This window comes from Argopecten irradians, chromosome 1 (genome assembly GCF_041381155.1).
Source record: "Argopecten irradians isolate NY chromosome 1, Ai_NY, whole genome shotgun sequence".
Classification (NCBI taxonomy): Eukaryota; Metazoa; Mollusca; class Bivalvia; order Pectinida; family Pectinidae; genus Argopecten; species Argopecten irradians.
This window is the reverse complement of record NC_091134.1, coordinates 41,921,511-41,938,849: the sequence shown is the minus strand read 5'-3', so window position 1 is coordinate 41,938,849 and position 17,339 is coordinate 41,921,511. Positions and strand designations below refer to the sequence as shown.

The 17,339-nt window shown below is 34.1% G+C and overlaps 1 protein-coding gene across 2 annotated transcripts; it reads left to right on the top strand.

Annotated features, from left to right (window-relative positions):
* Positions 1 to 2,408: 2,408 nt before the first annotated feature.
* Positions 2,409 to 17,106, top strand: LOC138328364 (organic cation transporter protein-like). Of its 2 annotated transcripts, none has more exons than XM_069275144.1 (10): positions 2,409 to 2,680; positions 9,742 to 9,991; positions 10,670 to 10,773; positions 11,061 to 11,215; positions 12,076 to 12,244; positions 12,354 to 12,572; positions 14,797 to 15,023; positions 15,478 to 15,659; positions 16,083 to 16,234; positions 16,521 to 17,106. In XM_069275144.1, the coding sequence occupies exons 1-10, from the start codon at positions 2,538 to 2,540 to the stop codon at positions 16,630 to 16,632; spliced, it is 1,713 nt and encodes a 570-aa protein (XP_069131245.1). In that variant the 5' UTR covers positions 2,409 to 2,537; the 3' UTR covers positions 16,633 to 17,106. The 2 variants fall into 2 exon arrangements, with proteins under 2 accessions (XP_069131245.1, XP_069131254.1); XM_069275153.1 differs by lacking the exon at positions 2,409 to 2,680 and adding an exon at positions 9,186 to 9,408.
* Positions 17,107 to 17,339: the final 233 nt, after the last annotated feature.

Sequence of the window (17,339 nt, the reverse complement as noted above, 5' to 3'; positions counted from 1 at the left end):
ATTTTGAAAAATAGCAAAATTATTATGGAATGTATCCTCTTTTCTTTTAACAACTTATATTGACTGGATGTAACGCACAAATAAAAAAAATGATTAAGAGATATGCCTTTATATATAATATTATAAATTATATTAATTGAAATATCATATGTTGTATTTTTCGGGAAAATGAGGCAATCCTAAAAACTTCAGTAGTTTCATAGCTCTGTCTGTTGAACATGAATTGAATACATGTGAATAAAAACGTGAGCAAAGGATTTTTCTGCAATTTGGGCTCCCTGCAGTCACAATTGTGTATCTACATCCTCTCTAATATCGTAATAATAGGAACAATGAGAAATAATTCACAGGATTCATTTTACAATAGACTTTCATAATTTGATTTTGCTTGTTAAGAGCATTTCATCTATTCAAGTTAATCCTTAAATATTCCATTTAACTACAATGTAAGGATATTGATAAGATAAAATCATGTGACCCACAGAGCTGATTTTTTAATTAGTATTAAATAATCTTGTAAATTCAGACGAACAGTGACTTCGATGTTTTCAGTCAATTAATTCCTTACAATGCAGAACATATTCTACCATTTTGTCTGTAGGAGTTTGTGTATGAATACATCTGAGAACATAAAAACACAAATTAGACTTTGTTACAATATTCCATATTTCAGAGATATTTTCGCGACCAGGACGTGGTAAAATACATTAATCATACCTCCTATTATCCAGTTGTCACAGAAGCAATTATAGGACATCAAATTTATTTATTTATTATCTTAAAATGTTCTGGGAATAATTAGTTTTTACCTCGAAAGCTTTAATATCCAAATTCTTGTAAGTTACTCAATGTTAAACGATTGATAAATAGCATATCTATTGACGTAAACCAAGTACAAATGACAATAACCAAGTACATATGATAATAACCAAGTACAAATGACAATAACCAAGTACAAATGACAATAACCAAGTACAAATGACAATAACCAAGTACAAATGACAATAACCAAGTACAAATGACAATAAACAAGTACAAATGACAATAACCAAGTACAAATGACAATAAACAAATACAAATGACAATAACCAAGTACAAATCCAAGGGACGGAGCCCTTGTGTCTTGGGATCCATTTAGAAATAGCGTATATGGCAAGACGACCAAGCTATTCGAATCTTTTAAACTAAATAGGCCTATGTGCTCCAGTGTTATACAAGATCCAGTTCTAAATCTCCATCTATGACAAAAGATCACACAATCAATTGATATATAAATACCAAAGTTTATGGTAGTGAACGCATTTAGATATTTCGATACATATAAACCATTCTCGTCTTCGTCCTAGCGTTTCCCTTGACTCCGTGTTATTTGGGTCTTTTCGCCCCTACGAGAAAGACTTTGGGTGCTGTTCCCTAGCACAAAATTTGCTCCTTCTAATCATTCAGCACCAAGGGGATGGGGACGCGTAATTTGCTTAATATTTGTATTTGACGGACAAGTGTGTATTGTTTGGTATCTGGCAGTATACTGCAGTGAGATATTTGTTTGTTTGTTTAATTAATTAACATCCAATTAAAAAGGGTCATGTTAGGACGACCTCCCATGTATGCGGTGGCCAACGGGTATGTAGTGCAAGATACTCAATGTATGCTGAGCGCTAAGCAGGATCAGAAACTACTAGACTTGGTGTGTCTCGGCCAGTGGACAGAACACAGAGCTCATGATCAACTGAATGCCAAATGTGAGGCAATGTAAAAGGAGACATTAAGAAGGCGTAAGGTAGCTAGGGAAGAAGAAAGGAGACAATATCCTAAATTTAATCGCTTTTTATGATCACGCAATAGGGGGAGTAGGTACAATTCTAATGCCCTATAGCTACCTGCAGGGCATGCAGTGTGATTGCAACAATTTCCACTATTACAAGGTCAAATAACACGATTATATGACATTTCGCACTGGTCAGACATTACCAAATATGTTTTCACTTAACAAAAAGCAAAGTATTTTATATGGAAAAATAGCAAATCAGAAATATATGAGAATTATGGTAATAAGATGTGATTCCCTAATGAAGGATATGACAGGTATATTGCTTTCGTAAACAAAGTTGGCTTATGATTTTTCATGTTCAGGGCGATGTGTTTAGCATACTCATGAATATAATATTGTTAGGAAAATAGTTCATTATGTTTGTTTTACTATAACCATATTCATAATACTACTTTAAGTTAACCGGTTATGAATATCGTTTTGTACTAACGTATAGCTCGGTCGATGTATTCCTAAAATGGCATTAAATTGATGCGTCCTTACTTTCGGGACAATCGCTTTATGTGCAAAATTCACTTTAAACGTATGTTTTACATTTAAATACGCGTTTGCATTATAAGCGCTATCAATGCACACACCAGTATATAAGAAGACAGACAGGGATGCATCATTGTATTACATTAGATACAATCCATTATCTGGCTGCGTTCAGTCCCGCCACAGGTGTAAAAAGTACCTCATTGGTGAATGTTTTAGAATAATCAAAATGAAGTTGGACGATGTTTTACTGCAGCTTGGAGAATTTGGACTGTATCAGAAGTATCTTTATTCGACGATATGTTTGACCTCTGTTTATGCTGGTGTCTATGCTTTGATGGCCGTGGTATTTTTGAACACGCCTGGCCACAGGTAAGTTGATGAGATGTTAACAATAGGGTTAACGGCCGCCAGCACACTCAAACCAATTTTTTAGCAGATTAGAGTCTAATGTTTGAGACCTTAGTATAAACGCAAATGTGAGGAGTTTATTTTTATAGACATTTATAACCTTTATTTAGGATAATAGCGTTTCCTTGACTAACCGTATACCGTAAATCACTTTCGCGGTATACACATTTTTGCGAAATTTCGCGAGCAATCTGGAACGCCAATCAAAATGTTTTACAAATAAATGTATAATATTAATATACGATTTGATCACAAATAAATAAATAAATAAATAAAATAAAGTGGTTTATCGTAATTAGCTATTTTATAGACGTGCTAGAATATAATATACAGTGTAGTGAGTGTAGTGTAGTCTCCATCTTCGTCAAAACATGCAGGTATATCGTTACTTCGCATAGTATACGTACGGGTCCTGTAATTTTACATTTGGCAATGATTGTTTGCATGATGAGTATATAATGTTGAAATATCACTGTATGCTAGAAACATATGTACGATGTCTTCGCCGAAACTAATGCCTCATCATGAATACCAAAACCGACTTTGGTAAAAAAAATTAAATCTTGACTTTTGTGAATGAATTTTGGAGGAGGGAAATTAAATCTAGGTCATTAAAAATAACGACGTGTTGCAATAGGTTTCATTTTAATTCTATGTGAATTACAAGTACATACCTTCAAATATATATGTAAATGTAAAATAGACTGGTACTACTTGGTTTATTATGTTGACTTCGTGTACTTGAATTTTTATTATATAGTTTTTACTGCTTTATGTCGTGAACTTCCGAGGAAATATTTATTCCATTTTATGCGATATTATGCCATGCTCCTATCTAAAGGCCTCCTCAAAGCAAGCGTATCAAATATATATGTAAACGAATTAAGTCTGTTATATACTCACATTTTTCTCCCTGGCATAGTGAAACTAACTCAAAAGTAACTAAAAGTACTGGTGGGGAATAAATATTTCAAAAAACGTAGAAAACGAAGGTACACTTTTACTTATTTCGCGACCTCGTGAAAATTTGAGAAAGTGGTAGTAAGACGTTTTGCGGTATATTTTCTCACTTACAAAAGTTCATCCGGGCCATCGACAGTGATTTGTATAAGTTGTATAACTTTTTTGCAATCGATGTGAAATGAATCAAGTTTAATTTTGAAGTTAATTTGATATTAAACACCAATTAGTGTTCATATGATGAGTATCATTTATGCTCTGTCAGCGGTGAAGCATCTTTAATGAGGATTCATTTTTCAATGATTAAAGAGTAACTGTTCAAAACATATTACTTTATCAGGAACGGCAGACATTCATGCCTTTAATAAAACACATGCGTTTTTAGAAATCATTACTTTCGTATTATTAGTATTTTGATACTTCAAAACTTTGGGTTTCTTTGAAACCTTATAATTAAAACATCAAACGCGAACCAGTCATAAAATCATCGTATGACTCCCTAGCCACCGCTGCCTTGAGTCGAGTGTTTACAACTGTAAAATATTTGGGTTCTGGTACCTTAATGAGACTTTAGACTACCCTCCATTTATACAATGTATCAAGCCTTGATTTTGTAGATTGTGGCATGCTCATGTTGGGTCTTCTGGTATTAATGGAAGTCTATTTTAGAATGTTATCTAACTGAACCATGGAGAAACAAAAGATCGCATTGATCTGATCATGTTATACTGACAACGACTTAACAATATACTTTGGACGGATTTGCTTGTTTCAGAATTGCATTTGTTCCATAACTATGCATATTTGACAATGGCAAAATGATGGGATAAACTCCATTGCAATTATTTTCGTTGATGTTTACACATCCAAATGAGTGGTCGATTTTGTTTTGTCGATCATTAATTTTGCTTTATGTTTGTATCAACATCTGAGGCAATTCAAAAAACGTGTGTTTCGTGTGTGAAATGCGGGCGTTTTGGAAGTGTGCTACATGTATATGTTCCCGCTATGTATTCTTGTGATAAAGGAAACCATTGCCTATTTTACGTATATAGACTGCTATTTGAATGAAGCATTCTGTATACCGAATAGCACAACCTACGGGTATCACATACTTGAAGTTTATAACATGTATAGGAAGTTTAGAAAAAACATAAATATACTGTTTAGTCGCCTTTTACGGTCATGCAATAAGGGTATTAGCGAAAATCATAAATGGTTGTACAGTGTATACATCCGACATTCACTATACGTTTGGCTGATTATTTTTCTGCTTGGTGAATGCATTAAGTCACGTTTGTGTTTCTTGGAATTATTGTTCAATCAATGGGTTAAAAAAACAACCAGTCCGACCAGTTGAAATCTGGCTGTTTTACGATGTTTCTGGATACTTAGTAACATTTATACGGCATGATATATATTGTATCATATATCATATTGAAAAAAATTTATATGGCTGTCGATTGAAACTTTTCCCATTGCCACATTTTATACGGTTTGTTAATAATTATATTTTTTTCTGAAATTGGATAGTGTTATATGGCCGGCCGAGTTCTAGACCTTGACACAGTATTAAATATGTATAGAGAAAATGTCTATAGAGTCAAACGCCTGCGGTTGGGGTATGTTGCTTGGTGTCTTCGACAGCATGCTTCAGTGATATAGCACTATTAAAAGGACAAGAGATCCGCTATACAAGATGACATAGCAAGAATATATCGTAGTCTCCCAAAACGGCATATCGCACACTACAAACACACTACACACCGCAAGCATGCATGGGAGGCCGTCCTTACATGACCAGGCTGTTAATAGGACGTTAATTAATAAAACACACAAGCATAATGTATGGAATATTAAAGATAGTATTTTCTTTTCATTATATAAAAACAGAATTTCATTTGATGCACCCTCTAACATATTTCTAATAAGTGTCCTTGTTATTCACTTAGAAATGTTTGCTCTCGTACAGACTAGTTCAGATTATTATTCATGAAAAACCTCTAAATAAACTTGGCTGACATATATAAGAGCATGAGTTCATTTACGGAGAACACAATACATCAAGATGAAGCTAGACGATGTTTTGATAAAGCTTGGGGAATTCGGACTCTACCAGAAGTATTTGTATTCTATGATATGTTGGACTTCTCTATTCTCCGGGATTTATGCTTTGATGTCCGTGATATTCCTCAACGCACCTGACCACAGGTACGTCACGTAAACTCGGTATACATCATTTACTTTTTGAATAATTAGATAATTATGGAATGGATAATAAAACGTAATCTCACATGAATGACAAAAGAGAATTACATACAACCAGTCTTGACGACAAAGACTTTTATAAGATGGCGAATGGTTTTCTTAGAGTACATGTATATTACTACTTTTTATCTGCATTTACATTTTCAAGGTCTGTTTTATATGATACTATCTTATATCTGTTCAGAAGTATTTTGCAAAAGAAACATTAAATGAAATTGGTCCAATTAAATAATATGACACTTTCTATAAGATTGGTTGGTTACTTTAGATTATCAAAAAGACGTAAAGCACTGAACAGATTAATACATTGCAGTGCTGTATACATGTAGATTAATATTTGTCTTTGTCCCGCATTACTGTTTGTAACCTATTATGTAATCGTGTTCGTTTTGTATGTCTTGATAAGGGGGCAGATCGCCACGAAAATTTGACAATTTTATTTTGTCCACACGGTTGAAATTACTTCCTTGTCCCATATTTACCATTTGAAGTAATTCGTATCCAACAGATTTACTTTTGATTGGATCCCGTGTCATCTGGAAAATCCTGTTGATATTACTTCTTTGACCTATATATATATATTCGCGACACTTGATTGATTGTAGCATTGACCTCACACTCTGATATTCTAATATGTCTTATTAAGGGATTTTGCGCTCGAATGTACTTCGTTAAAGTTTTAAGTTCATTAATCTTTTTACTCTGTATAAACCGATTCATCTTAGTTAGAGGAGAACTTTTTGGATTTTAACAATCTTTTCTGACAACCGGATCAAATTATTCCATTTGCTCTGTGATACTCCTCTTCCAATTAAATCTTCCAATTAAATCAATTAATTAAGTTCTAGACAAAATCTAAAAAATAATAATAAGGAGGAGGAGTGAGGGGGATTTATTCTGCCTAAAATGTCACATTAACAGCTAAGCCTGTGTTGAGAAATTACGAATGTGTGTATATTTTATGATACTGTAGTATATTCGTGTTGGACATGTCTTAAAGAGACCACCCAACTTAATAATTTTACATAGACCACAGTGTTAATGTTTTGTAATGTATTATTTAAACAGCTGAATATTAGTTAGCTATTGTGCTCTATAATTAAAGTTTAAAATTAACGTTTTCTCATATAAAACTAGATAGAAAAAAGTTTGGGTCCTTCAACTCAAAATCCATTCAAGGTAGCCATATTGAAATAAAGTGCATTTTATACTAAAAAATCCTGAAATCCAAATGTGGTTTCCTTTTCATTATAAAAAAAGGAAAGTTTGAACCAACACATAATGTAAATTTCAATCTGGTTTTCCATATTCATATAATTGGTATCTAGAAATAAAGACCTGTGAGAAAACATTTTTAAATCTTGAAATAGTGGCCGTGTCAAAAATTCTATCTTGGGCCTAATCCTGTAAACACAGGGGCCATTTCGAAGATTTTTTTTCGTTTAGTTGGTTGTGTCCTAAAATTACATGTACTCATGTGTTCTATGTATGATTCGGTACTTTTGCTTGTCGGTACCACCGTCGGATAACTCTTTTGAAAACATATAAAGTGATGTCATGATGTCATTTCCACCATTCAAAGACACTTTCGATGTTGGGTTTTTAACCAAAATATTATTTTTAAAATGTTATTCCTTTTGATACTGTTTAATTCCGTCAAGTTTGAGAGTCTTATACATTGGCCTTTATTTACTTATAAAATAATGTTTGGCTGTGACAATTTTCCCTCCTCTGGTATAAAAAAATACTCGAATTTTGATTGGCCGCGAAGGATACATGTGTGTAGATATTCACGCATAGCTTCTGAAGATGGCGTAATGCCTGATTGTGACATCGCTTTTACATTATACATTATATACCAGACGTGATATTGCAAACATATAGACTTACAGGCGGTTTGTTTTGAAAAGCTAATAGGACATACTCTAGGTGGGAATATTTTTTTCTAATGAAGTAAAAATAAAGTAAGCGAGCGTATTTATTAGAAAGATATAATGTCATTGTCAAGCGGTTGGACACCAAATTATATCACATTTTTTCATGAGAAAAACGAAAAGTTGCCAACTTCATATTTTGCATGAACTTGAACTAGAAAAGTAGTGTGAAGTAAGCTATATGTTATGTGAGTCGGGATAGGCCATAGGTGAGATAGAGATTTTTACATAGGTTTAATGTAGTGATACGGAGATACGTACGTTCAGTCTAAATGACAATTGATGTATTAGGAGAGATGAAAGCCGTATTCTCAATTTTTCATAGAGCCAATATATGTTCATATCACCCTTATAAAACACTATATAACGAATAATATTATCCCACCTCTGGAAAATACTTGGAATTAAATTGGGCGAGAAGGATACGACATCGGTAGCTATTCAGCGAATATTGATTTTGATATTACGTGTTGAAAAGTGATGATCATCACGTCATCGGTGATTGTGACATCACTTTTAACAGGCGTGATATCTGCAAACAAGCAGACTGGACAGGTGGTTTGTTTCGCGAGCCGAATATAATCAATATGAGTAAAAAAAACTGCCTTATGAAGTAAACATTAGGTCAGTGAGTTAATAAAAAGTTGAAATGCCACTTCATACGACATGAATTTATAGCACCGTTATGAGTTTAACGAAACACTAAACTCACATATTTTAATGAACTTGAAGCAGTGTTACATGTAAGTAGGTTATCAGTTATATGAACTCAGTCCAGAAATGTCATCACAGTCCAAAAAGGTCATCAGTGTGATAATGGCGTTATAAAGTGTTCTGCAGGGGTGATACAGAAATATTTGATGTTGTGTACATCAACAATGTTGGGCTTTCACTTCGTCTAATACAACATTTTTATGGACCTGATATATTTTTTCCGTACCCCCTTGTAAGACATTATAAAACTTAAATGACCCTTAGTGTTTTACGAACATTTACAATATATCCTTTTAAATTATTTTCTTTCTTTTGACATTTAGTTCAATAACCCGTAATCAATGCATGTGTTTCTTAAAATATATATCCCGCTATTTTTAAAATGTCATGGTATAGCCCTTTGATATGTCATATTGTCTTTCCCCTTTGCATGTACATCAAAACTGGAAAACAGATAACAATATTCGATAATGTTTGTATATCATTGAAAGATATAACCACTATCAAAATTAAACCTTTGTTTACAGAAAACAATCTGAGGTTATGACACCACACAGCAATTACCTGATTACAGTTTTTATCTACTGAGTAAACATTCTTGAGATAAAACGACTCTCTACAATGTACATTAGCTATTTCATAGAAACTGGGTCTTCATCTTCACATCAAAATGAAACTGGACAAAGTTCTGTTAAAAATAGGAGAGTTTGGATTTTATCAGAAATATCTGTTTTGTCTGATATGTTTGAGTATTCTCTTTAATGGGCTGTATGCGGTTATGTCAGTGATATTTCTGAATTCTCCGAATCACAGGTCAGTATGGAATTGTTCGATGATTGTGTGGTTTTTAATGTTTTATTAGGTGGAACGTCCTACTAACAGCTAGGGTTATTTAAGGACAGTGTCATCTGTATGCAATGTATTATATGGGGCTGGATGTGCCGCTCGATTTCTTCAACACTAGGATTCCTTGAAGGTTGTTGACGATTTTATTGTGAAATGATTGTTATATATATATTTTGCTTAACTTATATCTCTTTTTGTATTCAGAATTATTGTGGATGGTGTGAAAATGCCTGCCTCCTCATAAAACATTATTTCATTGATATTTTATATCATTTAAATGTTTGCTTTATTTTAATACAGGTGTAAAATACCAGGTATCGATAACGATACCTACGCTATACAGAGTACTTACCAGCAGAACCTAATCAACCATTACATACCTCCTCCATCTGATGACGACACACATGACTACGATCAGTGCCATCTATACTCGTTTGATGTGAATGATGTAAAGTTCGATAACTCCAGTAGACCGATCAACGCTTCTCTCGTGGAATGTTCTGAATGGGTCTACAGCGATGCTGTGTTTAAAGAAACATTTACTTCCAAAGTAATTTTTGAAAGCTTATACTGTAAAGCAACTTATCTTTGAGTGCAATTTAATCTCGCGTATCGTACGGAGCTGTTAGAATGCGCGAAAATTAAATCCCCTGAAATTTTTTTGCGTACAAGGCCAAGTTTTACGAACATTTCTTAAATTTAAGGAATTCATGAACTTCAAATTTCCCATAGGAAAGCATTTCAGATTTTATTGAAAGCTCCTAAACTTAAGTATTTTTCTTTTATTTCCATAACGCTTTTCTTTGAGCAGTTTTAAGTTAAGAAATTCCTTTAAGTTAAGGAATGTTTGTAAAAGGTGCAGTATAGAACCATCGCAATCTTAAACGCGAAATTAAATCAGCGCGAAAAGGTTGTGAAAGAAATATGAACACACGAAAATACTTTGGTTTACAGTACACTTAATAAAAGTGTTTTTCGTGTTTTCTTCTCTTAATGACATGGATTAATATCCTCGCTTTTTTTAATATGAAAAACTGTTAGATGTGATACAGTATATTTCAAATGCTTGTAAATACACGAACTGGCATATTGAAGTGCAATATAAAAATATTTTTATTTGAAAGTGTCGTCACTAAATGTTGATACGCGTTTTTGTTGTTTGTACTATGTCACTATGAATATAAAATAATATACATTACATGTAATTTTGTTTGGCAATAATTCGCAGTTTAACATAGTCTGCGGCGACAAACCCTTAACGTCCTTGGTCAAGTCACTTTTCTTCGCCGGGAAGCTCGTCGGCGCCATCGTTTTTGGCACTCTCTCAGATGCGTGAGTAATAAAGAGTACAACTGGTACTGTGATATTACCTATCTCATAGTGGTACGGATGAGAGTAAACTTATATTCCCTAAATAAGCATGATAAGCGTCGGATATGTAGCTGACATTAATATAAAACCAATTTCGGACATACTGGTGCTCTCTGATGAGCATTTTAACCAATGCCAAATGATCTTAATTGCTGGTTTAGGGAAGATATCATTTTACAGAAAATATATATATTGTATTATATCTTTGGTCTCTATGTGAACCAAAACTCAATTGTTTTTTCCACCAGATTGGGACGAAGACTCACATTTAATCTATCACTGATGATGATGGTGGGGCTGGCGTTTGGAATGTCCTGGTCCTCGTCCTTCGAGGTGTACGCCGTCATCATGACGGCCATAGGAGCCACCACACAGGGAGTGTTCCCGGTGGGATTTGTTCTTGGTGAGTAGGTTATCATTCTTATATATCAGAGTAACCTCCCTTCGTTTCACTCCATTAACCGATTCTGGTAAATCACAATGTTTGGTATTATTATTAAGCTTGATGTTTTATTTCCATATGAACTTTGGAACAAATGCTTTAGTAAACTCATATGTGAAGTATGTTGTATGGTCAAACGTAACATTGTAAAGGAGATGGACTGCAGACTGATATACATAATAGAATCCCCTGTTCTATTTGATAGTAAGTTTGTATGATGTGATCGCAAAGCGGCTTTAATTCATAGGTATGTAAGCGCCCACTGTCCTGGTTGACAGTAGGTCTGTAAACTGCAGATATATGACTTCTCACAAACTCTCGTTCACTAGTAGAGGACGGTATAGCGTTCCCTATATTTATGAAGAGTGGGTCTGGGTTGAGCGATTAGATAGTCTATTTTCAAAAGTCATCTGTTACACCAGCGCGAGTCCTATTCCAGAACTTTATTTGGTCCTAAAAGGATTTAGAAAAAAAAGGCTTCTTGGCCAATCCCGTGCACCCATGGGGTGATTTGTTACTTATATGGTCATTTACACTTTTTCTGGAGCTAAGATTCACCACTGAATATAAAACACGTTTCAAAGTTGAATACTTTCTCAACATGACTAATGCCACTTTTGATTGATATGATCTTACATGGGTCTGTCAAGTGGACATGATTATCTCAACCCGAGTGAAAGATTTTGTCTTATCAACCCAAGGCCTGCCGAGGGTTGATGATCAAAAGTAATTGTATGCACTTTATTTTCAATATAACTATATCTCGAAATAACATAAACTATCCAGTTCATAATGTTGTGATATTGTTGTTTTTTCTCAAGGTGTTGAACTTGTTGGTCCATCCAAACGGAAGTACGCTGGGATAGTCATCGAGTATTTCTTTTCTGTGGGTTTGATGCTGGTAGCAGGAGTTAGTTACTTTGCGAGACATTGGTTCTATATCAACATTATATGTTCAGCGCCCGCCATATTGTTTGTTGTCTACTGGTGGTAAGTTCAGTACAATCACACATTGTTTCATTTTGTCAGGCGCGAAATCATTGTGAGTCTTTCCTAAATCAATTCAGCATTTATATTTATTATTATTCATTCATTCAAGGTTGATTCCTGAATCACCACGTTGGTTGATAAGTAAACAGAGGTACGAGGAGGCCAACGAGATTCTGCAGAAGGCAGCCAAAGTCAACAAGGTGGTTATCGAAAAGAATGTTTTCGAGAAGGAAATTAATAACTCTACCCCGGAACCCACGGGAAGGGTATGGCAGTTATTTTCCACACGGGTCATGTTACTGCGGACGCTGGTCATCCTATTCAATTGGCAAGTCTATAGAGTTGCTGCTTACTACTGTAGATGTTTAAATATACAGGATCAGGGTTTGTCCTTGTTCGTTCTTCGTATTTTAAATGAGGTTTTTATTTGCCCCCTATCAGTGAACTAAAATTACTTCTTGAACCTGTTTAGAACAAACTAAAAGGGTAAGCCACTGTGTGAATGTACGTGTTCGTGAAGCTTTGTTTATAATACTTCCCAAACATTACCTTTCTAAGGAAAGGAATTTATATAAACTTTGTGTTTGTTTTCTAATCGCAATATTTCATTAACGTATGTACATATATCTATATATTTATATTGTTAAAATTATGCATCACCACCGGTTTTTAGTCACAGATGACGCTGAACTTATTAGCATTAAAGTGAAAAGGCGGGCACTACAGTTGACGCATTGGAAAGCCGGTGATAGATTTTTGTTTCAGATCATCAAATGGATGATTCTAAGGAAGATTATTACTTTGTCGGAGGTTTCTCCATTATTCGAGCTCTTGATGTCAATATTTTGTTTCGCGACAACTGCTTTACATCTGAAACATATGTCGAGTCGAAATGTAAAAACTAAATAATGTGTATCAAAATGTCACATGGGTACAGTCGATATGTACATGTATTAAATATTGGTGACAGATAAGTTCTCTATTGTCGCCTGCATTTTGTGTATTTCTTATAGTTTGGTAAATGCAATGTTTAAATGAATGATTCCAAGAACCGTCCCATTTCGTCACCGGCAAAAAGAAATTACTAGGGGTTACTAGTTAATGAATGCATTAATAATAATGCAACTTTTTTTTATTTTGCAAACAATATTTCGTGATCATACAATCATTAAGTATCATAGTCAAGAAAATATGTCGAGAGGTAAACAGCATTGTTTATCCATAATCAATACTAAAGTACTAGCCAACTTGCTTTGATATTTCTTTTTCAAATATATATGCACGATATTTCAAACAGGGCTGTGTTTCTTTGTTGACTTTTCTATTTTCGTCAATTGCTCAATCTGTCAATGTCAACCTTCATTCGCAATTCGCAATGGGTTTTGTTCTTCGTCAAGTGATATCGTCTGACCTATATTTATAATGACAACGACCACCACGCCGTCGATCAAGTATTTTACATACCTTTTACCTAAGCTCAAATGCACTCTTTTTCAGACTTTGGGATAAATTCTATTGTCATGATATTCTGTCATACAAAATGCAAATATGAAAAATTTTGTTAAAAGTTATCTCAAACAAAATGTCTACTTTCATCATGACGTTTCATTTACATAGTAAACATTTTATAGTGTATTACTGCAACAAAAGGAAATAAAGGTATCGGCATTCGCCTAGTTAGCATTGCATGAAAATTTTGTTTTCTTTAGTATATACCAAATTGCCTTTTAGCTAATGATATCGTCATAGACCTTGTTATACGAGACAAAGAAGGGATCCCTACCGTGAAGACAAAACACATTGTCGGTTTTCCAAGGCAATCAAACACTTTATCAAGATCACGGTCATGATTTAGAATTAAAAAATATAGAAAATGCATTAAGACGACAAAGGAAACAAATATTATAACAAAATAAAATCCATTAACCATTCGGCTAGCGAAGCCTGATGGCACATCGTTGTAATTTTATTTTTGATTCGGCTACCATGGTGTCAGCAAAAGAAGAGTTTCAATTTGGGCCCTCTGGTGGCTATGACTGATAAGCATTATTTCTTGTTTACAGATACTTGGGGGTTAGGACATCATGATATGACATATGATTAAGTTCAGGTCGGAGTCCCTTGTTATGGGGGTTAAACAGGAGGGGCAATTTTCTGTTTTGTCCAGTTTTGTTGGAACCAAATTATACTTTTGAATGATTTTTATGAATTAAAATGCATTTATATATTAAAAATAAAACATTTTGGAAAATATAACTTAAAAAGTGTCAAAAAATATGTCACAGTGACTTAATTTTTGTTAAATATCAATCATTAAAAAATAAATTCTGGTGCCATAATATACCAAACAAAATGCTATATACATTATTTTAATTTGACACTCCTCCTTTGTCTTTACTTCTTTTGATAGGTGGGTATGGGAAAGATGTGTTACATATATACAAACAAACAGACGGGCGGACGAACAGACAACCTGATAAATATACGACTATTGTGCCTTTGCTCGAGTTTAATATGTGCAGTTATAAATATCAAATTCTTTTATTTTTCAGGTGTATTGTAAGCATGATTTACTATGGACTTTCGCTTAATGCCGGAAACCTGGGAGGCAATTTCTACCTTAACATGTTTTTATCCGGACTTGTTGAAGTTCCGGCAAATACAATGGTGCTTCTTTTAGTGGATCGTGTTGGACGAAAGAAAATGTACTGTTTCAGTATGATTCTCGGAGGATGCGCATGCGCATCAACTATATTTCCTATTCTGTATGGTGAAATAGGTAAAATTATCATCACTCCTTCACGACTTAGAGAAAATCAATTTATAATGTTCATACTTTTTAGTTGAAGTTCGACTGTTTTATCATTCTGTTGTACATCAGTCAGCATATAAATGTTCCGCTTTAATAGCTATTAGTATTATTTAATCCATTAAAGTAATACAGTCGTTCGATAAATGAACATTATTTCTTTGCTACGAATTAAATATCTGAAATGAAAACCATGACAGATGTAACCTTCAATTTATAAAATAATATTCCTTGCATTTTAAAATCGCCATTCCTTATATATATGCGATAAGCACGTTTGTCATACATGTGGTTTTGGATACATTTGTATTTTGTCTTCTTGATTACGGGAACTGGTCTCTGCTTTATAGTACTGCCTTTCTGAAACCTACTGTCTATACAAATAAGGCAAATAAATCTGGTATTGTATGATTGATCATTACAGAAAACCAATCAATCATCACGGCGCTTGCGATGATTGGTAAATTTGGTGCGACTGCCTCCTTTAACACGATCTACTTTTACTCGGCGGAGTTATATCCTACTGTTGTAAGGAACGCTGGGATGGGTGCAAGCTCCTGTGCCGCCAGGATTGGGGGAATCGTAGCACCATACATTGCTGATTCGGTAAGTAGATTATCAGATACCTATATCACACACCACTTTTTAAAACCAAAATACAAAATGCTTTTGTGCCCTTGTCAATTTATATTTTACATTTGTTCTGTCCAGTCCAGTCCCCTCGCCTCCCTTTCCGCTATAATATGTTGTGCAGAAAATTCTTTTGATTTTAACAAATATATAAAAAAACACATATTGAAAACTTTATTGATTTACATATTGGAGAGTTCGCAAACATTTTACAACTCTGTGGAATACAAATAAAAAAACAAAAATAGAAACTTTATAAACTGCGTATGGCTGATTTTGACTACCACAATCAAAACACATTTTAGGCAGTGATTCCTTTGGATTCTCCAGCAATCGTAATGCCGCATTATTTCGCAACGTCAATGTTCCTTTTAAGATAATTTAGATGTATGCTTTCAGGCAGCACTAATAGGCGGAATGGTCGGAAAGGTTTTTCCCCTCGGAGTGTTTGGACTCGTCTCCATCATCGCTGGATTGTCATCTTTATATTTACCGGAAACGCTGAACAGGAAGTTACCAGAGACGATTGAAGACGGGAAACAATTCGGAAAGTATGTGTCTAATTTCATCTTCTTCAGAATTGTTTACCATATAATGTCATGCAAATGGTTAACGAACCAATTAGAGAATAAAGTTAAATAAAAAGGAAACATATATAGGTTAACATTATTTTTTAGATATCATTAGTCGTGTAATGGTTTAATGTTTTTGTACTGTATTAATTAATTCATTTATAACAAAACGATGGTGCAATTCATCATATTTTCTCATATTTATAATATCACTTCACTTGTTTGGTCACTTGTTTTGCTAATTTTAAACCTTTCGATTCGACAGGTCTTCCACTATATCCAAGGATAAATACGAAATAAAAGAAAGCCTGGAACACAAGCCGGTGGTTTATGAAAACAATGGATATATTCCAGATAAGGAAATGACGAAACTTTAAAATATGAATCGTGCATCTCCATCAGTTGACTTCATTGTTTTTCCTAATATGTTTCAAATATACTTTTTATGCCTTGATGTTTTTATCTGTAAGATTTAGTATTCCTGTGTTTATGATTGATCAACTGGAAGAGATCCTGAATGGATCATTGATTTCACTACTGAAGTATCTACATACAAAGCGTTAAATAAAAGTTTTCCGTGAAACCATTTTTTCCTCTTCTATTTGAACGGGAAACTACCAATCGATTCATTTAAGAGATCACCAGTTAGAAGTGTGAAAAAATAAGGATGATTGATTGAACATGTATTACCATTTACAAGGGACATGTGGAATTGCAAAAATAAATCCATGTGTTTCAGAATTCAATACCTTAACCTTAGATAAGCAGTCATCCATGTTGTTCTACTTTAGTCCGACAAATAAAATAAATACAGGGAACTAATAGCGGCAACCTTCTACTGTATTTTGTCTTTTCTTCCGAACTGACTTTTCTTCTATATACATTATAACATCTCCTTGACAATGCATACACACTTTTGTTGAGGTTCAGTTGAAAACTTTCCCCTGTGAGGAAGGCTCTAGGTTCTGTATCCTAGCCGAGACAAATCATAGTCTAGAAAGTGGTGGTTTCTTCTTGAGATTAGCGTTCAGCGTGAAGGGAATGTGACCGGGTGGTGTGTGCTGTTTCTGGCGGCATTATTCAA

Bases quoted from the DNA above. Each gene is read 5' to 3' on its own strand.
- LOC138328364 (XM_069275144.1), top strand. From the start codon at position 2,538: ATGAAGTTGGACGATGTTTTACTGCAGCTTGGAGAATTTGGACTGTAT. The intron at 10,774-11,060 runs GTGAGTAATAAA...TTTTTCCACCAG, and splicing joins TTTGGCACTCTCTCAGATGC to ATTGGGACGAAGACTCACAT. The intron at 16,235-16,520 runs GTATGTGTCTAA...TCGATTCGACAG, and splicing joins GACGGGAAACAATTCGGAAA to GTCTTCCACTATATCCAAGG.